At 31.4% G+C, this 21,744-nt stretch overlaps 5 protein-coding genes across 14 annotated transcripts in view; 2 read left to right on the forward strand and 3 right to left on the reverse strand.

The window, feature by feature from the left end:
- LOC126870860 (uncharacterized) overlaps positions 1-446 on the reverse strand; it is a 46,645-nt gene extending 46,199 nt beyond the window's left edge. For 2 of the 3 annotated variants that reach the window (XR_007691455.1, XM_050628944.1), the window contains exon 1: positions 49-445. The gene's annotated coding sequence lies outside the window, so the exon portion shown is untranslated. Of the gene's footprint in view, positions 1-48 lie in introns of all 3 variants that reach the window. The other variant, XM_050628945.1, reaches the window with a different exon arrangement.
- Positions 447-2,085: 1,639 nt separating this feature from the next.
- Positions 2,086-5,886, forward strand: LOC126870876 (alpha-N-acetylgalactosaminidase). Of its 4 annotated transcripts, none has more exons than XM_050628994.1 (8): positions 2,086-2,711; positions 3,091-3,252; positions 4,241-4,415; positions 4,490-4,664; positions 4,737-4,831; positions 4,898-5,257; positions 5,331-5,495; positions 5,578-5,886. In XM_050628994.1, the coding sequence occupies exons 2-8, from the start codon at positions 3,092-3,094 to the stop codon at positions 5,764-5,766; spliced, it is 1,320 nt and encodes a 439-aa protein (XP_050484951.1). In that variant the 5' UTR covers positions 2,086-2,711; position 3,091; the 3' UTR covers positions 5,767-5,886. The 4 variants fall into 4 exon arrangements, with proteins under 4 accessions (XP_050484951.1, XP_050484949.1, XP_050484952.1 ...); XM_050628992.1 differs by having other exon boundaries at positions 2,087-2,615; XM_050628995.1 differs by lacking the exon at positions 2,086-2,711 and adding an exon at positions 2,719-2,935.
- LOC126870859 (phosphoribosylformylglycinamidine synthase) lies at positions 5,780-12,353 on the reverse strand. 3 transcript variants are annotated; one of them, XM_050628942.1, is made up of 20 exons: positions 12,200-12,353; positions 11,269-11,547; positions 11,049-11,190; positions 10,829-10,979; positions 10,356-10,746; positions 10,169-10,281; positions 9,831-10,091; positions 9,680-9,753; positions 9,435-9,591; positions 9,004-9,350; positions 8,694-8,930; positions 8,472-8,597; positions 8,176-8,403; positions 7,915-8,113; positions 7,558-7,823; positions 7,273-7,489; positions 7,018-7,197; positions 6,784-6,945; positions 6,421-6,702; positions 5,780-6,173 (listed from the first exon to the last, which is right to left on the reverse strand). In XM_050628942.1, the coding sequence occupies exons 2-20, from the start codon at positions 11,535-11,537 to the stop codon at positions 5,998-6,000; spliced, it is 3,978 nt and encodes a 1,325-aa protein (XP_050484899.1). In that variant the 5' UTR covers positions 11,538-11,547; positions 12,200-12,353; the 3' UTR covers positions 5,780-5,997. The 3 variants fall into 3 exon arrangements, with proteins under 3 accessions (XP_050484899.1, XP_050484898.1, XP_050484900.1); XM_050628941.1 differs by lacking the exon at positions 12,200-12,353 and adding an exon at positions 11,661-12,139; XM_050628943.1 differs by lacking the exon at positions 12,200-12,353 and having other exon boundaries at positions 11,269-12,139.
- A 222-nt stretch (positions 12,354-12,575) lies between these two features.
- LOC126870865 (mediator of RNA polymerase II transcription subunit 25-like) lies at positions 12,576-17,269 on the reverse strand. 3 transcript variants are annotated; one of them, XM_050628963.1, is made up of 15 exons: positions 17,119-17,269; positions 16,387-16,520; positions 16,253-16,298; positions 16,036-16,163; positions 15,734-15,953; positions 15,068-15,659; positions 14,667-14,983; positions 14,363-14,547; positions 14,137-14,299; positions 13,872-14,057; positions 13,604-13,798; positions 13,251-13,436; positions 13,096-13,155; positions 12,893-13,006; positions 12,576-12,796 (listed from the first exon to the last, which is right to left on the reverse strand). In XM_050628963.1, exons 1-15 carry the CDS (start codon positions 17,119-17,121, stop codon positions 12,656-12,658), a joined length of 2,670 nt encoding a protein of 889 aa, XP_050484920.1. In that variant the 5' UTR covers positions 17,122-17,269; the 3' UTR covers positions 12,576-12,655. The 3 variants fall into 3 exon arrangements, with proteins under 3 accessions (XP_050484920.1, XP_050484921.1, XP_050484922.1); XM_050628964.1 differs by lacking the exon at positions 17,119-17,269 and adding an exon at positions 16,802-17,112; XM_050628965.1 differs by lacking the exon at positions 13,096-13,155.
- Positions 17,270-17,449: 180 nt separating this feature from the next.
- On the forward strand, positions 17,450-20,171 carry LOC126870873 (protein aurora borealis). Its single transcript, XM_050628981.1, has 7 exons — positions 17,450-17,703; positions 17,856-18,141; positions 18,261-18,549; positions 18,613-18,698; positions 18,779-18,979; positions 19,074-19,293; positions 19,401-20,171. The coding sequence occupies exons 2-7, from the start codon at positions 17,866-17,868 to the stop codon at positions 19,907-19,909; spliced, it is 1,581 nt and encodes a 526-aa protein (XP_050484938.1). The 5' UTR covers positions 17,450-17,703; positions 17,856-17,865; the 3' UTR covers positions 19,910-20,171.
- Positions 20,172-21,744: the final 1,573 nt, after the last annotated feature.

Genomic DNA, 21,744 nt, shown 5'->3' on the forward strand with positions numbered 1-21,744 from the left:
AACGGCATACATTGACAAAGGATGAAAAATCAGAAGATGTACGCGTACCTGGGTCATGACAGGGGTGGTATCTTCATGTTCCCATGGAGGCTCAACACAGTTGATCGTCAATGCGGTAATATATCCCGGTGTCGTCGGACGAGAACGATGCCACTGCAATGGTTCGCCACCACTTCCACGCCATAACACGTCAGAAACGCGCGACGAGTTACTCACATGACATGTCGCATCGGCAGGATTAAACCGATGAACCGTTTGATAAGCGGTTCGATTGACGTTCGACACGCGACACGAGAAAAATTTGCGCGACCGGAGTGCGGCGAGCACGTTTTCGTTTACAAGGTAAAACCGACTGTCCCTCCAGCAGCCCCGCGTTAGACGGTGGCTGCGGGATTGTTGGGGGTTGGGAACGACCGAACGGGAACAAGGAAGAGGTTAAACAAAGAAAGGCATAGCGCGAGTGAGATGGACAATAAATAATTTGGGGGTGTGACGCGCCGCGGCGCCACATTCGAATCTCGCTCGCGTAATCATCCAATAATTTGAAAAATATTATTGTTAGACTACGGATTTTTACACATTTATGGGGAACTTAAAAAAGCAAAAATATACGGAATGTGTATAATACGCAAAAGAATGTAGTATGCGAAGTTTTATTTTTTTAACATCTATGGTATTATTTTTCTCACTTTGATAAACTACCGCGTATTGTGTTTGCAATGATTTATCAACCTCTCGATATATATTTAGAAAAGTTTAAAAATAAATATAATTTATTTGCTATATGAATGAAACAAAACAAATTCAAATATTATTCTTATCGTTATCGTTTTGTAAGAAATAAATAGCAGCACGATAGAAAAATTTGTTATCTACAAAATATGACAAATTATGCGATAGCGAAACAATTGTTTGTGTGAATTTGTCTTATCGATACAAATTCCCAGGTATATAAACGATACGCGGTGTCTAAACATGCGTTTTGTGTCAAAATCATTGTGCTATAACGAGTAAGTGTGTGAAGTGAAAGATACCAAGGCGAATATTAAAAGCTCCTTTTGAGATCGTTATTCAGTAATCCTATGGATTTCAAAGATACACATAATATAAATGACATAATAAGTATCAATAATAAACGCCAAAGATTTTATTGATTGAGTTTATTAAATCGAGTTTATTTAGATCACATATAATAATGGTTATATAATAACAATCCAACTATTTACTTAATAAGAAGAAATTTAATATATCATCAAAATCTCTTAAAAAGATTTATAAACTGATTATCATTTGAATATGTATTAAAAATCAATCCTGTTATCGATTTATTACGATTGTAAAAGCATCCATATTTTCATATAATTTTTTTATTTACAATTTTCTTTTCGTTCGCAATATTAAAATTTTTAGGATCATTATTTTACTTCATATTCTTGTTTACAGAATTTTAATTAGAAAATATTTTTAAATCGATATCACTACAATATCATCAGTCGATAAAAGGATATCTGAATTCATCTTATTACTATTGATTTTTCCATTCGATTAAATAATCAAAATGAAAGTATGGAAAGTTACGTTGCCAGTTGCCGTAAAACCGGTGGATACTAAGAATTGGGCTCCAAATAACGCCTCCATCACTTTTTAAACACATTTTTGCTTTTCATAAAAGATTATCTTGCACGATGATTAAAAAATAAATAATAGATAAAAAACTACATGACATTTCTTTGTAGATACATACAAGGCAAACAATTTCTTTTATATAATCTTTACAACATCTCTTTATGTTTCATTTTTGTAACTTTTTCACATATTCTCCAAGCTAATAATCTCGAATCTTAAAGTTGCACGTTCCAAGCGTCCGCCTTATATTGGAATCCAACATGTCTCGTTACTCGTTATCCCTCTCAGTCACTGAAATGTCAAGTTTATATTCGCGTATGCAACTCGTATACGAACATTCCTAGTGTCGTAAACCGCTGTAATTCTCGAATGAACGTTTGTCAGCTTCCTCGAACTTCGAGGCTCGAAGTTAATAACCATTCATCCGTTTAATCACCAGATTATTACGTAACAACTATTTTTCTCTTTACTTCTTATCATGTTTCCACAAAATAGATTTTTCCCATTAAAATATCTCGAAAAATACATCCTTCAATTCAATATAACAATAATTTGTAATTGAAAATCAAATATTTTCAGTTGAAAAGAATTTATAGAATATGTGCACCGAAAGATTAAAGACTGGTACAAACAAGCGAGGCAATCTTATTGCAACAACAATGCTATGCGATATAATTTAATAACTTCATCATACATATTTTTAAGGATACAGTACACGCATTCACACAATTCTGTTATTAAATATGTTGAATGTCGCACTATTCAAATTAATCCACGTGTACCATCGAAGATACATTCCGTCAATTGTTTTACATGCGCTAGAAATATTGACGTCTGACAGCCGTTCATGGCGGCATGGAACGTGTTAAAACTATAAAGCTGCCGAGTGCCGAATCATAGTGTCCCCACTGTAAAGTCGTAACAGCATCATGTAGTTCATCCTCATGAAACTTACATATAGCACTTGCAAAGTACAACGATCGCTCGAGGTAATCAAAAATGAAGGAGATTCGCGACATAAAATAGCTACGATTGTCTTTGCTAGGCGTAATTGCACTGTAATAGTTACAACGGCGATTTAATGCGTTAGTATACGAAGCCGCCTCGTTATGTGTACGAAAGGAAATCAATGTTCACACTACTGAAGCACGCGGTGATTGTGTGTAAAAATGAAATGGGGCATTGGGTGAAAGTACTCCTGGCTTGGAGGTCTTATATCAGATCAGTCTGCAAACAGCCGTGCAGGATGTGGATGGCGATGCTGCTTTGCTCCTAATGATCAGATCTTTTTGCTACTTAGACTCCGACGGTGTTTCTTCTTTTTGTTAAATTATTCGAGATTTTCCAAGCATTATGCTACCGGAGTCATAAAATCAGTGATAATTTAGTGTTTGGTGTTTTATAAAAATTGGTGGAAAGTTTTTCTTTTCAAATAGTTAGAAAGAAACGTGTTCGTTTTTGCAGAATGTCGCAGATTATATGGATATGGTGTTTGATTGTGTCAGTGGCAGATTTGACATTGGCCCTTGAAAATGGTCTGGTGAAAACACCGCCCATGGGCTGGCTTGCCTGGGAACGATTCAGGTGTAACACAGACTGCAAAAATGATCCAGATAATTGTATCAGGTAAGCGTTGCTCTTTTTTGTTTATTTCTGCACATTTTTTTTAATTGAATTTCGCAAGCCTGTTTCAATTAATATTTGTGAGTATGTTATACACTGGAGCATTATCTACTCTCTATCTGAATGATATTTAACATTATAATGTGATTCTTAAAGATAAAGTGAAACTTCATTAGCATCTTTGTTATATAGCTTTATGTCTACAGATTAATATTACAAACTCTAATTGTTAATGGTAGCAAGAAAAAATATGAAATATGATCTATAAGTGTCTTATGAATTCTTTTTGGATTGTAAATATACAAACATTGAAACTTTTCTTTTTGTTTTAATGTTGTTTTGAATATAAAATATTATTCATTATTTATGTAAATATAATGCAATAATACTTTTGCATTTTGAAATGCTTTTGGTCACAAAAAACGTATGTCAAAAATATTTTATTGGAATTTTTAGCTTCTTTGTATTTATAGACATACATATGAAGAATTTTTAATTTAATATACATTTAAATTGTTTTGTTGTGTAATGTGTTTATTTATAATATCAAATACACTTTCAAAGTTGTATATTTTTTCTTAAATCTATAGTAATTTGTTTATTATTATATTCATTATTAAACTATTCAACATCAATAATAATAGAACATTTAAAAAAAGATAAATATCATATTGAAAATATTCAAAGGTGGAAATACTGAAATCATGAAATTATAGTTATTCAATTCACAAGATACCAATTAGAATAAATTGCAAGATATTAAATATGATTCATCGTTATCTGACCTTAAGAATGATTCTTAATAACTTAACTTAGAGCTATGTTATAACCATTATATAAATCTGTATCTTAGTCCAAGGAGTTTTATTAGTAACAAAAGATTAATATATTACAAGTGAAGCATATTTTAAGATATAATGAATTGCAAATTACAATTTAACAGAAATGAATCTGTTTAAAATTTTGAGGAATATATTTTTATACTTTATAGTGATCGGCTCTTTCGTACAATGGCAGACATTGTTGTAGCAGAAGGCTATGCAGAAGTTGGATATGAATATATCAATGTTGATGATTGCTGGCTGGAAAAAGATAGAAGTGTTAATGGTCAGCTGGTGCCAGATAGGCAAAGATTCCCGTATGGTATGAAAAATCTTGCAAATTATGTAAGTTTTAATATACCATTCAACTTTTTGCCACAAGAATTACAAACTTATTGTTATGTATTTCTGTTATATAGATTCATTCAAAAGGTCTTAAGTTTGGAATTTATGAGGATTTTGGTAACTACACGTGTGCTGGATATCCTGGAATATTGGGGTACTTAGAAACTGATGCTCTTACTTTTGCATCATGGGATGTTGATTATGTAAAATTAGATGGATGTTATTCACATCCTTCAGAAATGGATAGAGGTATAATTAAAACATCAATAATTACATGTTTATTGAAAGAGATCTAACTTTATAATTCATGAAAAATTATAGGATATCCTGAATTTGGATTCTATTTAAACCAAACTGGTCGGCCAATGGTATATTCCTGCAGTTGGCCAGTTTATCAAATTTATGCTGGCATGCAGGTTGGTACTGATATAATATCATTGTAGACTGAAAGCTATAAAATTCTAAGTTGCACAAAATTTTAGCCAAATTTCACTGCTATAACAGAACATTGTAATTTATGGAGAAATTTTGATGATATACAAGATTCGTGGAATAGTTTAGAGACCATAATAGATTATTATGGAAATAATCAAGATGCAATTGTACCAAATGCTGGTCCTGGCCATTGGAATGATCCTGATATGTTAATTATTGGAAATTTTGGACTAAGTTATGAGCAGAGCAAAACGCAAATGGCGTTATGGGCAATATTAGCGGCGCCTCTATTAATGTCCGTTGATCTACGAACAATTAGGCCCGAGTACAAAGCTATTTTACAAAATAGGAAAATCATTGCTGTAGATCAAGACCCGTTAGGTATACAGGGTCGACGAATTTATAAAGTTAGTAAATTCATTTCTTATGTGAATAATTGACACCAAACTCGAATGTATGTGAACTTTATTATAATTTCAGCACAAAGGTATTGAAATTTGGGCAAGACCTATAACTCCCGTTTATCAGAATTACTACTCTTACGCCATAGCGTTCGTAAACAGAAGAACGGATGGTACGCCGTCTGATGTGTCCGTTACATTAAAAGAACTCGGATTACAATATCCTGGAGGATACAATGTAGAGGTATGTAATTACAAAAACTTAATACAAATTTTCGCTTGACCGTTTGTAATAAAATGTTAAAGGTAACCATTCATATTTGTAGGATCTATATGAAGATGTGAATTATGGCATTTTAACGCCGCAAACAAAAATAAAAGTCAAAGTTAATCCTTCTGGAGTTGTGATATTACGGTGCGATTTACACTTAGAGGATATTTTCTCCACAAATCAATTTTCGCAATTTACGCCATCAAATCAATTGTTCAAGGTTAGACAGAACTCATTTAAATAATACGAACTAAGCGTTAACGAATTTAATCTGTAATTTACTTCTCTTTTTGTAATATTTGATAAAAGAACGTTACCATACTTTGTTAAGAAAGTAGGAAATAAAGAATTTTGTAATCTGTAATACTCTATGATTTGTTAAACAACGTGATATAGATTATTTAGAAAATATATGATTACATTATTTACACAGTGACTGCATTAATGCAAGATATTATAAAAAAAAGTTATTGTCTCAATCTTTTGTTACACACCACGCGTATGCATTGTCGAAAATGCGTTGCCATGGCGAAATAGTATATTCCCAATTAGAGGGTTTCCAAGGCCATTGCCATATTTGTGAACAGCGTTCAGGATGTGGCATCATTGCTAAGTGTCGTCCATTCGCAGAGCAGATACCAGCAATACCCTCTGTAATTAATCATAAATATTATATAGATCACAGGATTAATTGTATATAACCAGATAAAATTTCGTTATTATTATTCTTTTGTATTATTTGCAAATGAATAGTTGTATATAAGGCAAAATTAAAGTATCTTTGTAGATTTATAAAAAGACAAACTCCATGAAAGATTTTAAAGACGAATCATGTTATGTAGCTAACCCCTATTTTTAATATTATATAATCTAAGAGAAGTATTTAATCAAATAATACCTGTACTTCCATTAGGATTAAGTGGATATCGTTCGGTTGGATTACCATAATCATCAGTATATTTAATAGCCAAGCAATGACTTTCCTTTAGTTTCTGTAAAACCTCATTATTTCTAAACGTAAACCTTCCTTCACCGTGAGCGACCCATACACCTAAGACACTATTTTCCATTCCATTTAACATAATCGATGGCGATTTATCAATTCTAACAGTACTCCACCGACATTCGAATCTTTCCGATACATTATGACTTAGAAAAATATCTGGTTCTTTAATATCATCTGCAACACAAAAAAGCAATTAAAAACGTTAATTGTATTTAATAATTTTATAAACATGTTCTTTTAATGATGCAATAGTACCGTCTTCATTTCCTATCAATCCTAACAAAGACATTAATTGGCATCCATTGCAAACTCCTAAACTAAACGTATCTTTTCGAGAAATAAATGATTTTAATTGTTTTTGAAGAGATGGATGGAATAAAAGACTCGCAGCCCATCCTTTAGCAGAACCCAAAACATCTGAAATAAATTTAAATTAATTTTTATTCGTTTCCATTTTGTAAAACAAAAATTAATCTATTAATAATTTACCTGCATAGCTAAAACCACCAGGGAATACAACTCCTCTGAATCTATCGAATGTGACTTTATCTTTTAACAAGTCTTGCATTGTAACATCCCAAACTTCGAAACCCGCATCTATCAAAGATGCTGCCATTTCTCTATCACCATTTATGCCTTCCTCTCTTATTACAGCAACTGGAATGTTTGCTGAAAAAATGGCAAACAAATATAAATACGATCCAGCAATTTTTAGATTTTACATCGAATTAAATCTTTACTAACAAGATAAATGTTTGTAAATTGCCGTAGATCTAACGTCAGGATTAAATGTTAATTTATAGCATGGTGCAGTTCTATCTTGTAATCCACTGAATTCTTGAAGTGCACATTCAACATTCGTTTGTCGACATTCTAATTGATAACTCGTCTCTTCCCATAGACTCATTAGCGGTAATACTGTTGATTCCAGAAAAATCTTCTCTTGTACTTGAACTTTTATCTAAGGACATAAAATATCTATTACATAAACATAATTTTGTAAATTTACGCAATGTATAAAATACATGCTTTCGATGACAATCCAAATCCTTCCGATCGTCCAATTAAATATACAGGAACATCAAACTGGTTAAATACTTCCAAAACATAATTGTAATTTATTGAATCAATTTCTAGTATCCATCCTACTTCTTCGGTGAATAAAATTTCAATAGGAGATCCTGATTTATGAGAAATATTCACGTTCATTCCAGATATACCAGCAAAGCACATTTCAAGCAGGCATGTAATAAGTCCACCATCGCTAATATCATGACCTGCTAGTACTTTTCCCTCTGTTGTAGTGAAAAATATTTCAAATACTAGTAATTTCCTCCATTGAAATAAAAGAATAAATTTCATAAATTACTTTAGTTATTAAGTCACCTGCAATTAATTGTTGAATAGCTTTGAAAGCATTCTTTAACATGTCAACGCGTTGTACATCTGGAACTTCGTTTCCGAGGGATTTATAAACCTGAGCCAAAGCTGTGCCACCAATTCGACTTTTTCCATTTGATAAATCTAAAAATAATATGTAACCATTTTTTCCAGCTGCAGGAGCTTTTAAATCGGGTGTTACAACCTATAATAAAAATATAATAGAAAATAACATTAAATAGAAAAGTAAAAGTAATTTCAACTTACTTGTCGTATGTCGGGACAAGGAGCATAGCAAGAAATCACAAGTGTACCAGGCGCTTTGACGACATCCTCCCCAATTCGTGCAGCCATGCTAAGAGAATCCTTTCCTCCATCAATTGCGATTCCTAATTCATTCATAATTGAACACATAGCAGAACATGCATCATATAAAGCTGCACCTTCTCCGGGTAATTTAGCAGCCCACATCCAATTTCCGCTGCATTTAACGTCCTAAATATATAAAAATAAGTTATACTAAGAATAAAAATTTATTAAATTAATACATACTCATAAATTACCTGTATATTTGAAATCTGTGCAAAAACTAAGTTACTCAACGCTTCTGCTACAGTCATACGGGCTCCAGCTGCTGGATTTACGAGGCCTTTTATCGGTTGTTCTCCGATAGAAGTTGCTATACCAACCTGTAGGATAAAACACATAATATTACGTTTGCTGCATTTTTGTTTAACTTTGATTGATTTTATTTTTCTTATTTGTTTATTTTTTATATTTTTTACCGTAGAGAAATGAGATATTGCTGTCACAGCAACATTGGCAAGGGGAGTATGCAGAGGACCAACGCATTGCTGTTGTGCAATTAGTCCAGTAACACAACGATCAACTTTGTTAGTTAAATATCGTTTGCTTGCTACTGAAGGCAATCGTAGGACTCTTTCTAAGATACCTTGTACAGTTAGATTTACGGGCAACTTGATAGCAGGTAACTGAGTTACTTGTCTTTGCAGATTAAAAGACTATAAAAGTACAAAAAGATTATTACTTAAACATTATTATATTTAATTTATTTTATTATATTTCCATGTTCACCTTTTGAGGCATTTTTCCAAGTACTAATTCTAAATCTAACTCGACTGGGTGCCTCGATTTATATTCGTAATTCTCATTTAGATATTTCGATGAATCACAATTATCCTCTTCTGAAAGAATGATTTTCCCATTTCCTGTGACAATCCCTACAAAATTTATGGGACACTTTTCTCGCGCTGCTATTTCGTTAAGTAAATTACTGCTTTCTGATTTGCAAAGAATTGCGTCGTTTTCTTGATATTCGGCACCCCATAATTCCAATGTACTAATGCTTGGATCGCCTAAGTCAAATTTCTTTGTGAAGATTACTGCACCCGTTGGTTCTACTAATTCTTTTAGGACGTTGCCTAATGTAATTTCAAACAGTTAATGATTCAACATTATAATATACGATCTAATTATATCCTGATCTTCTAAGAATGTTTATTTACCATTGCCTCCAGCTCCTTGATCATGTATACTAAGTATTGGGTTTTGCTGTCCCATCTCAGTGCAAGCACGAACAACTCTATTCAATTTTTGTTCCATCTCAGGATCACCTCTTTGTACGGCTCCGAAATCTAATTCTGATTTATTATCACCTTGCACCTAACAAAATAATAGATTTCGTAATTTTTAATGGATCATTAAGAATGTATATTAATCAGTTACATTATTCTTTGGAATATAAAATTACCTCAATAGAACTAGCTGAACCACCTCCTACGCCTATTCTATAAACAGGACCACCAATTTTAATGACTTCCATACCTGATATACAAAAATTTTTAATTTTTCTTTTAATGTCATTGTACAAAAAAACCATTTAAATTTTATTTTCTACTCACCCTTCTGTGGCAAAATTTTTTGAGACATATTGGCATCCATGGTACCCAATCCTCCACTAAACATTATGGGTTTAATCCATTCACGTCGCACACCAACTTCATCCGTCATACCGAATGAACGAGCAAAACCAGATATGACTGGTTCTCCAAATTTATTGCCATAATCGGATGCTCCATTGCTGGCTTCAATTATAATTTCTAATGGAGAAGCCATATTGTTGGGATATTGTAGATTCTTTTCCTCCCATGGTAAATTATAGCCTAAGAAAGAGATTGACAATTTAATGAAGACGTTTTTCTATTTTTATAAAAGTAAATAAGCTATATAAAGTACAAACCTGGAATATGCAAATTACCAACGGAATAACCGGCCGTTCCAGCAATGTAATATCCTCCCCTACCAATTCCTTGAATATCTCTCAATCTTCCTCCAGTTCCAGTTGTAGCTCCACTGTAAATTGAAATAATATTTATGAAACATATCATAGAGTGAAGTACATTATATGAAATTTCTAAATTATTTACCTAAATGGAGCAACCCCAGTTGGGAAATTATGAGTCTCTGCAGTGAATATCAAATCTTGATCTACATTTTCCAAACAGAAAGGACTACATGTGTAAGTCTTCATTGGCCGTAGAACTTTTGTTTGAAAGCCCTTAATTGCGCTACTATTATCACTAAATTTAATCGTATTGTTTGGATTGGAATATTTTTGTGTCTCCATAATCATATCGATTAAAGATTGTTTCATCTTTTCACCATCAACAATCATTTGACCTTTGAAAAACCAGTGACGACTGTGTTCACTATTAGATTGTGCTAAATCAAAGCACTCCACACTAGTTGGATTGCGCTTTAATTTATTAAGAAATAGATCTGTGTAAAAATCTAAGTCCCAATTGTCAAATGCTAAACCTAAATAAAATGTTCAAATAATATTGAAAATGATATTTAAGTTACCTATTATCTTTTATTATATTTCATTTTGAATACATACCCAGTTTCGAATTTACTTTTTCTAATGCTATTCTTCCATCTCCCAAGACATTAACTTCAAACCAATTTTCTGGTCTAAATCCATGATCAAAAGTTTCTATTGGTTTCATATATCTACATTCAGTCATCTTGTCATGCAGTACATCTGTTATCTAAATAAAGAAACAAATGTAAGAGATGTATATTTCTTATATTCAATAAATACTATTCTATTTACACACAGCATCTTCAATTTCTTTATCAATTACTCCATTGTATTTAATACAGTATCTAGTTGCTGCTTCAATTCTTGTTACTTTGTCTAAATACACAGATCTACAAATTGATACAGCATTGCTACAAAATGCTGTAGAAAAATTCAATCTGTAACAACATAAAAATTAATTAATTTCAATTTTAAATATTATTGTTAAATAGTTAGTTTTTTATCATTTATTTTACCTTGGTCCAATTTCAATAATAAAGCAGTTATTTAATTTTTTATCAAATGCACTGGAATTCTTCAAACTTTGTGATTCCAAAGGAGGAGTTAAAATCCATTTTAAGATTGCCAATTCTTCTTCACTCAGAGGTTCTTTAACTTCAATATAGTAACACAATTCAGTTTCCAAACCACTAATCAGATTTGTTATTTGAACAAGACTGTTAAATTTGCTTTTAAATTGACCTGACTTTAAACCAGGTACTTTGTAGAACCTTATAATATCCATGATCTAAAAACTGAGAATTACAAAATGATAAAGTACATAAAAGAATTAAAAAACACAATACAAAAGGATAAGAGTAGTAAACGTGACAATATAATATGATATATTAAACTGATAATTAATTACAATTATTAAGACCCCCTAGAGTGAACTGGCAAGCGAGTCACTGAATTATCTCAATTTATCAGTGTAATAATTGCAAAATAGTATGCTTGTATCATAACAATAATATCAAAAATATGAGTTGAGGTCAAAAGAGCATGTTACTCAATATAGTATTCTCTGTTTCTACTGAAATTATATATTTCAATTGTATTTTTTATTGTTAAAAATAAATTAAAATTAAATACTTTTGAATATTTTTGATTATGAAATATAGATATTGATACCATTTAAAATCTTTAAACGAAACTAATAATAATATTTGGATTATATTTACGTCATGTTTTACAAAACAGACGTTATCGTACTAGCTATAAACAAAAAGAAAAATACATTTTCGTAAACATGTAACAAAAGGAAACAAGGGTATAAAGTTCTATGGAAGAATATTATTGTCAAAAATATTTTAAACGCAAATAAAATAATCGAATTGCACAATAGAATTTTAAGTTAAATTATGTAGTATTAAATATCGTCGAAATAATAGTTGAAAGTAAAGTTACTTGCTATTAACGATATTTCATTTACAACATATATACAATATATACAATATATACAAATAGAGTGTATTTTATTTTCTGATCTTTCAAGCAACAGGTTTCCACGTGTTACGGAATTAATGAAACGATGCATAACCTTGCTGTTTCTTACCACATGCTTTTAAAAATTTTGATATAGATAAAAATTTTAAAGTAATAAAAGAATATTTCAATATTTTAATTTAATTTATCGATCCTAATATATATGTAGTAACTTCTCTTTTTCGTATAAAGATGAATATGTATATTTTATAAATTGTTTTGTTATATGCGTGTATATATTTAGAGATACATAAATATTATAAAATTTATATTGGAAGTAAAGACCATTAAAATGCTCTTGTATTTTTCGATGTGTAATTTATTCTAATCGAATATTTACAGTAGAATTTCCATAAAAAAAATATTTATTTAAATTATCTATCCAAGGAAATCATAATTAGAGACGTCCTCGAATTGCTGATTTTGTGGATTACCAGGAGCCATAGCTCTTGTCGCCATTTGCCCTCTAGGAACCATTTGTTGCTGTAATCCAAGTACCTGTCTATATGGCGGTTGTGGCTACAAAATCCAAATTATTTTTAATTGCAGATATAATTTAACTCTGATATACAATTACCAATTCATAATTATGATAATGAACATGATAATCCATACTTGTTGCAATAAATGCCTAAGACCTATATTCGGGACAGGCCTCATCAACCTTGGAGCATTTGCTTGCTGATTCGTCATAGCGGCAGGATTTAGTGCTCTTTGGGCTTGTTGAGCCTGTAACAAATTTTATTCGTTTATTTCGTTTCCCTATTTGTGCGAAGCTATACAACAGAATGTATGATAACTTCTAAAAAACAGTTCACCTCCAACTGTTGTTTATATTGCATTTCCTGTTGCTGTGCTACTTCTAGATTCTGTTGAATCTATAAAGTTAATTATATTATATGAATTCTGTGAAATTTATTTTAATATGTGTTTTGTTTTTTTCCGTATTTTGTTGTTATATTTATTGGCTTACATTTACTTCCAGTTGTGACTTATATTGCGCCTCCTGTTGCTGCGCAGCTTCTAACGTTTGCCGTAGTTGTTGAATTTTTAATAAATTTTGTTGCCTAGCTATTTCTATGTCATCAAATGGTGGTCTTTGTTGTCCTATCATCGTACCAGAAGCTGGAGCCACTTGGGGACCAGTAATACCACCACTCTATCAATAAAAAGAATGGTTTATTTTCATTTTGATATCTGTGTATATCTATATAGATAGCATTTGTTTCTAACTCATAATTCTTTAAATATATTATCTATATATAAAGCTAATTATATATGTTTTAAATCCATTTTACTTCATTGTATACATGTGGTAAACCTTACCTGCATGTTTATTTGATTCTGAGGGCCAGCAGATGAAGTTAATGTTTGTTGTGGAGCATTTGTAGAAACTACGTTCTGAGTTATTTGGCCTCCTCCCATAGCTATAGTATTTGTTTGTGACATAAGTATACCTCCTTGAGAAGTACCTGTAGTAGGCATTGTGCCAGCTATTGCGTTTCCTTGAGCAGCTCCAGCCTGATATAGTAATTATATTTGTAAATATATCAAGAAACATTTAATATACCTTAGAGTATAAATTTTTACTTACTTGTCCTTGTCTCATAGAAGCATGCGATGTTTTTTGTTGCTGAATCACTTTTCGAAGACGATCTACGAAACCTGTTTGATCATTTGGAATAAATCCCAAATAGGTTCTTCTTTCAGCCGTGTAGAGGAGGATAAGTACTTTTATATCACAAGCTGCTTGCAAGAATGTGAAATGAACACAACCTGCCTGAAATATTTTTTTATCAGTAATTAAAGATATTTTTTTCATTTTATTGTACTGAAAAGATATAGTGTAATATACTAACAAATCCCGAATTCATAACTTTTGTTAACGATTCTAACGCTTCGCAAGGTGTAGGATGAAACAAAACGGACTTGGAATTTTTCAAATATGTTCCACCAATATTTCCTATTAACTGCTTGGGCATCAACTGCATAATTAATTTCTGAGGCCACGTATCAGCTTTCCTATAATATATTAATGTATTGATTTATAACAATTTATGATTATTAACATCCACAAAAACTTACAATTCTGGATCTCCATCTTTGGAATTTGCGGAAACTTGACATGGAAGATGCCTAGTTTGTTTTGGTGCATCTGGAGTTGTTTTAGCTTTTTCAACCCATTCAATAATACCTTGCCATATCGTTTGTCTCTCACGTGGTGTACTAATTTGTGGTCCTGGTCCTACTGTACCACCTGTTACATTACCCTTTAAAACAGTTATATTAATGTGATTCATATCTTTTCCTTTCGTTTCAAAATCAACATTCGAACATTACAGCATTAAAACAGTCTCTCCTTATAAATAATTTAAGCAACTTAAAATACCTGTGTCTGAGAGTGCGTTACTTGCTGTTGTTGAGTAACCGACGATACAGGTGCCTGTGTCTGCGAAGCTGTAACTGTTTGTGGTACTTGAGTTGGCATAGATTGGCTCACGCAGGATACTGTGAGTTGCGGTCCTGCTTGTCCGTGCGTTGGTTGAGCTGTTATTGGCATTTGAGCCTGTTGCTGGACATTTTGCTGTTGTTGTTGTAATTGCATTGTTAATCTTAGCTGTTGTTGAGTTAATTGCTGCTGCTGCTGCTGTTGTTGCTGCTGCTGTTGCTGTTGTGCATTTGCAGCCATAACATTGCTATTTGTCACTAAAGATATAAAATATACATTAACACATTAACTTTTGAAACAAGGATAAGTAATAAAACTTTACAAAGTACTATCACTTTTACCATCCATTCTTTGTCCAAATGGAGTTACATTGAGCCCAATTGAAGGAGGTGGTTGATTTAATTGCGCTATTAAAGCACTACTTTGCGTATTTGTTGGACCTGTTGCCCCTGGTGTCACGAAAGGTCTCCATCTAGGGTGACCTGCTCTTGTTACATTAGGATGATAAGTTGGCGGAGCGGATATTGGGGGATTATAAGGAGGTCGACCAGCGTTCATCGCAGCAGCCATTGGTACTACTGTTTGATGAACTGAAGCGATATTTTGAGGAGTTTGACCTCTAAATGGAGGACCTTGAGGTTGAGTTGGTTGTGCAATATTCTGTTGCACTTGATTTGTATTTGGACTGTCATTACTCTGCAACGGGCTCAATGGAATCTGTGCAGCAGTACCTGGTGTAGTATGAACAGCTCCACCAATTGTTGGACTGACAGGTCTTTCTTTTAAATTATAATTACGTAAGAGGACCAAATGTCGCGGATCTTTAGCGTAATTTTTGGTTTGTGACGATTGTAAATCTCCTCCCGCTTTTTCAAATAATTTAAATAAGGCAGGTATTTTTCTAGGTGATAATATGGAAAGATTAATATTCCTCTGAAAGAAAAAAAATGATTTTTTTATATAGGCTTAAATGACGACTTCTATTCACACAATTAATTGCAATATACTTCTTGATAGAGGGAAGCCAACTGTTCTATAGTGTGTCCAGCAAATTTATATGATTCTTGTATGACTGTCTGATATGGAGGAGAATTGCAAATCAAAATACAATGCTTCTGCGATGCTGTATTTGGTTCACGTCTTAATTGTAGATCTTCAAAACATTGAAGTCCAGTTGCAAGTCCTTCTCCAATATTGGCAAAACATTCCCCCTTCCCTCCAACCATTCTATTCAAACAAGAATATCAGCAATGTTCATTAATAAGATTAAAAGTTCATTAATTAAAAATCTGATACATTTTTTACATACTCTAGTTTTTCTAATACAAGGAGTAATTTATGAGGATTTGCATATGGTCCAAAAGTCTCTGTACATGGTGCTGGTAAACAATCAGCAGCATGATATACTACTATTCCATATAACGTTGTACTATTTTGCTAAAAAATGATTTTTATTATTAAATATAAGAACAAAGAAATTAAAAAGGTAAGAAATATTATAAAAATGGTTAATATCATTATTTTACCTCAGAAACATATTCTCTATCTTCAATACCACCTTGACTGAAATACCTATATAATATAATGTCTTAAATTAATAAGCATCTATAAACAAAATAAAAAATACTCAATATGATCTAATATAGAAAACATAACTTACTCAAGTGTAGGAGTAAGATAATTTGTTTTCAAATCATTAAGATAAGCTCCATTAACAGCTGTTCCTTCAATCACAAATATTACATCAGCTTGTATGCCATGTTCTGTAGGGCCAGCAACCATTTTTACTCCACTCTTTAAAATATCAGAAAAAGTATATACAAAAGAATATAATAAGTGATATATTATTTTTAACTTAAAAATAATGCATAAATTATAACTATTTCAAACATCACATTAGAAATAAATAATATGTTTATAACACAATTTTTATCTTTGATACGTTTAAAATAGTAAAATTTATTTCACAATAATTATGTATTGAGACCTTTTTAATACAAATCTTTATCTAATATTCTACTTCTACTAATTGCAAATTACATTAATAGCATTATAGCATGTAGTGTGAGACTTACAACAAGTTTACCAGATAAATATTGACATCAACAATTATATCACTTCACATTCATTACTAATATTTGCTAATATTAAAATCAGGATTTTTTCAATATTGTAGTTGATCATTTGTCAAACAATCAACAAAGTCTGTAGTTCTATAGGTTACGTTTGTTTATTATGTATAATTTTTTCAAGTACTAATTAATTTCATTATATGTATCACAAATACAATACGAAATAAAATATGTTAACATATTATTATTACATTAATATTACTATTATTATTATTATTAAATGATTTGTACAGAACATTTAAACATGAAATAGAACAAACCATTGTAATTTCTTTAAGATGATGGTTCCCAAATTTATTTCACTAGTTTGGTGATAAATATTCTAGGGATTTAACACAAATTAAAACACTTTAATTAAATACAATAAAAAATCTTCAAATTTGTATATATACGTATTTCACGGAGGTGATTTAACACAATGCAGACTAACAGAATTCCTGCAACGATGTCAAGAATAATCTGACTTATGAATGTAACCTATTTCCCCTAGATTGGGGTTAGGTAGGGATTACGTGTCTTCAGATAAGTCCATGGACAGAGCATAGTAATTTAATTGAAATTATCAAACTATTCTTGGTATTCAACGTTTATACTTCGGTTATCTTCTAGTATATACTTACATTATCCATGACTGTTGATTATGTACGTTTTAAAATAATTCAAACTGTATACAAATTTACGAATTAGGGTAATATTATTATAATGTAAAAATCGGAATACGTAAATTAAATCTAATATTTCGACAAGAGAAGTCTATAAAATATTTGTACCATTTGTACGTTCTTGTAGTCAGAAATTAGAAGAACGAGCTTGAAAAAGACGTTAAAAGATAGAGACTAACATAAGTAAGTTTATCAAATAATTTCTAAATGTCTTTTATAAATAAAAATATTGTTTCCGTATTATACGTATTATAAAAAAAACATGTTTCGTAACAATAATTTCATAATAGTGATAAATAATTTAAGTACAAATTGAATTTAATGGATAATTATAGGTATATTGGAATGGAGCATCTAAAGTGGACAACACCAATTAAGAATGGAAACGAATGTGAAAATTTGTCAACCAAGAGTCCTGTGATTTATAAAACTCCTGTAAAGCAGTATAATACAAGTTCAAAGCACACAACATATCGAAGTAATATAAATTCCTTTAATGTGCTTCCAAATCACATTACACCCCCTTCAGGTTTAACAAAATTTATAGCAAGGAATCCATTTGAGACTGATTTAACTAATAGACTGCATTTATCTGTGATTAGTCCAACTGTGTTCAGTAAGGTAATTTTCTAAATTTTTTATTAAAACCAAAGATTTAGTTTCTTTATAAAATGATTTAATAGAATCATTTTTTATATTATTTCCTAATGATTATGTGTAACTGCTAATAACATTCTTAGGTTTCAAATCCATCTCATCAATCACCAGACTTTGCATGGAGTGTGGATGAGTTGGCATTAATACAGCCAGCGAAAATAGAAGAATTTCCTATGCAACAAATACATTGTGTAGACCCAGAGATTGAAATAAAAGCTCAAGCAGCTATTGATCAATTTTTTAATAAAAATGAAATAATTCCAAGCCCATGGGAGATAAAGAAGAAAGAGAATAGAACAATAGTTAATGTAGATACTCATATAAAGGGTTCGAGTGAACTGAATTCAGAATCTTCCAAATTGAAAAAAGATGGTATTTATTATAATTAATCAAGGAATATTTTTCATAGTTTAATTTTGATTTTAATTGCTTTAGGATGGAGTCAAACAGTATTAACATTTCCATCTGAATTGCCAACTCATGTTATGGAAATGTTAAAACCTTACCTTACATTCATTCAAGTAAATACAAAGCTAAAGTCATCATTTAAACTACTTAAATATTAAATCTCCGCCTTTAAACGTCTCTTATTTTGTTTTAGGAGCAAAATGTTGAGAGTGACGATGCAAATTCGAGTAACAACTCTTTAAGACGGAAGTTATTCTCTAATCTTGATGATTGTGTAGATAATGAAGAAGATTCTTCAATCTCTTTATCGTCGCCAGTAAAAATGGATGGATCTTTAGTATTATCTTCCAGTCCTCCACAAAGTGGAATGTTAATTCATGGTACATCATTGAAGGTAAATTACAGCTTTTTTAATTATCTTTATCTATCTTACACACATTACACATGTGAGTTTTGAAGCCAAAAATTATCAAATTCTTTCCTTCTAGTGCTCGCCAAATGAAAATTGTCATTACAACGCGTCGCAAATAGACACAGGAAATTTATCGCATCCTAGTATATCTCCCATACACAGTACAGTAAATAACATGTCGTATGAAAGCGGGGAATCTCGATCTCGTTCGGTTACTCGACTGAACTTCAGTATGGACATGAGTATAGATCGATCTAATATGCAACTTAAAGATCTATCAAACAATTACTCTTTAGGTAATTATTTCACCCACATCAATAATATTTAATATTTAATTATCCTTTACTAAAATACTACTAAAATAATGTTATTGTTTATAATACTTACATGATATATCTTTTAGATGAATCTCTTAGCAAAATAAATGCAGACAAAAAGGCAGGTGATCTTTTAAATTTACAAAGCGAATCTGCGAGTACTCAAGATGATACCCATACAGAAATAAAAGTCCTAGCAAAGAACTCAATTCACGTTGAGCATAATTGCGAAAACAAAACTACAGAATTTGATGTTAAATACAGTAATGCTACCAACACGTTTAAATTGTACAAGACGAGTACAAACGAAAGTTGTATGATCCAACAGACTAACGCGATGCTAGGTATTTCTGATCAGCAGAGCGTTTCGAATTCTATACAAGACACTGGTTATCAAACTTGCAGTATGAGCAATACAGCGAATGTTACTGATAGTTGTAGCACTACTCCGACTAAGCAAAAGGCTTACTGGGGAGATCGAATTTTAATGAGTGACGATGAACTTCGTCTACCCGAGTGGAGAGAGAACATGAAAAATATATTTAGTTCTACTCCATCACGATCAAATAGGGAAAGGGATACCCATATATTTTAAATAAATATTTTTTATATGGCAAAAATATATAATCCAAGAATATTTTTTATTTTTGATAATGAAATTAGAAAAAATAACCTGCTCAAATGCTTAGAAAAAATTTAAGACACAATTTTTCATATACAATCAAAGATAATATTATCATTTGTATTGCTCATATTTAAAATCTTACTTTATTATGTCAATATGTTTTGTTTCTTAGTTAAAATTTATAATGTAAAAATTTTAATATACAATAATTAATATAATTTTTAATTTTTCATTACCTGGTGTCATCTACAACATATTTTTTTACGCATGGATGCAAAAATGCATTTATGTATAATAATTCATGAAATGATAACAATATATTTCATTTCATGTATTATCATTGCAAGTATCAGAATTTGAGTGAAGTGGGTAGAAATTTAACACATGTTATATACATATTATATACACATGTATAATGTAATCATATCATATCATATAATATATACATGTTTTATACACGTGTTATATATTTTCCATATTAAAATACACAACAATCCATTCGAAATCAAGGAACCAATAGATAGAGAAGGATAAATATAAAGCATTGCATGAAAATAATTACGACAAATATCAGTTTGATGTAAAATATATTATCACCGATTATGTTTATAATGATTGTACATAATAACTGAATGTGCTTGTGTTAATCATGGAAATATAACATAAAACGTGGCGAATTATCAATTTTTCAGTTCAATTGTTTTCATCATTTTTTAATCGAAACATTAACACACAAGCAAACATTTTAGCTGATTTTATGTAGAAAATTTTAAATAAATTCGAAACTATCCCGTTAATTAACTTTCGTGCTACTTCTTTCATGAAAATAAAATATTTTCCAAATTTAACATGAACGCGAATCTCAAAGCCTGCATTTCTGTAAAAGATAAGAAGCTATACATCCTAGAAGTCTTCGTCGATTCTGTTACCTTGTACGCCGAGAAATTGCAGAAAATTTCGCCGAATGAATTAGGCGTCGATCTACAATTTATCGACATGCCATTGTTTCGAATCTTTCAAAGTAACTTCCTCTTGACCAAACCGGATAGACCGAAGGAAATAATTCGCGGGCAGGGGATGCATACTGTGAACTTCAACGTCGGTAAAGTATACCTGTTCACAAGGAATCCTGGCGAACTGGTTGAAAAAATGCGATCGAAACCATTGTTACTGGATGTATACAAAATCAGAGAGATCGTTATTTGCCCCGAGGAAGTATTAAAGGATCCATTAGGAAATTCAGTAATCCCAATACCAGGTTGCCTTTGTGACCACGTGATGATGCCAGACAACGACCTATTTCACTTACCAAAAGCATATGAGATAAAAAACACTTTTGGTCTCGTGGACGAGGAATACAAACCAACTGGTTACATAAGTATTTTCTTCAGAATGATATGTTTCGGGACATATACGATCAATCCATTTTCTATTGTTGAGAAGAAATTATTATTTAAGAATACGGGTTCGTTTAATGAATTTTTATGTACAAAAGTACCATATCCGGATGAGAGTGAAAGAAGAGCCGCAGAGACGGGCACAAAATTCTGTTTGCCTGAAAAAATATTCGAGGAAAGTGAATTGGATACTCCTCCGAGACCAGTAAATATAGCTGCTTTAGTATTAGTTTGTAAAGAATTATCACAAAGAGACGGATATCCTCTAAATATAATTCCCCCGAATTATCCGTTGAAAATACCGGATATATACGTTGAAGAAATTCCGTTTGATGCCGATAGAGCAAGACGGAGAGGGTTCAAAAAACTAGTCGAAGAAGAGCCTGATGTCTTCGTCAATACGAAATT

This window comes from Bombus huntii, chromosome 11 (assembly GCF_024542735.1).
Source record: "Bombus huntii isolate Logan2020A chromosome 11, iyBomHunt1.1, whole genome shotgun sequence".
NCBI classification, from domain to species: Eukaryota; Metazoa; Arthropoda; class Insecta; order Hymenoptera; family Apidae; genus Bombus; species Bombus huntii.

Excerpts from the sequence above, each read along its gene's own strand:
- LOC126870876 (XM_050628994.1), top strand. The coding sequence starts at position 3,092 with ATGTCGCAGATTATATGGATATGGTGTTTGATTGTGTCAGTGGCAGAT. Across the intron at positions 4,832-4,897 it reads AAATTTATGCTGGCATGCAG|CCAAATTTCACTGCTATAAC; the intron begins GTTGGTACTGAT and ends ACAAAATTTTAG. Across the intron at positions 5,496-5,577 it reads CTGGAGGATACAATGTAGAG|GATCTATATGAAGATGTGAA; the intron begins GTATGTAATTAC and ends TCATATTTGTAG.
- LOC126870859 (XM_050628942.1), bottom strand. The coding sequence starts at position 11,537 with ATGGATATTATAAGGTTCTACAAAGTACCTGGTTTAAAGTCAGGTCAA. Across the intron at positions 10,282-10,355 it reads ACTGGGGTTGCTCCATTTAG|TGGAGCTACAACTGGAACTG; the intron begins GTAAATAATTTA and ends TTCAATTTACAG. Across the intron at positions 7,490-7,557 it reads GATTTGGATTGTCATCGAAA|ATAAAAGTTCAAGTACAAGA; the intron begins GCATGTATTTTA and ends TTATGTCCTTAG.
- LOC126870865 (XM_050628963.1), bottom strand. Across the intron at positions 13,156-13,250 it reads AGTCACAACTGGAAGTAAAT|ATTCAACAGAATCTAGAAGT; the intron begins GTAAGCCAATAA and ends TTAACTTTATAG. Across the intron at positions 12,797-12,892 it reads TTAGGCATTTATTGCAACAA|CCACAACCGCCATATAGACA; the intron begins GTATGGATTATC and ends TGGATTTTGTAG.
- LOC126870873 (XM_050628981.1), top strand. The coding sequence starts at position 17,866 with ATGGAGCATCTAAAGTGGACAACACCAATTAAGAATGGAAACGAATGT. Across the intron at positions 18,142-18,260 it reads GTCCAACTGTGTTCAGTAAG|GTTTCAAATCCATCTCATCA; the intron begins GTAATTTTCTAA and ends TAACATTCTTAG. Across the intron at positions 19,294-19,400 it reads ATCAAACAATTACTCTTTAG|ATGAATCTCTTAGCAAAATA; the intron begins GTAATTATTTCA and ends TATATCTTTTAG.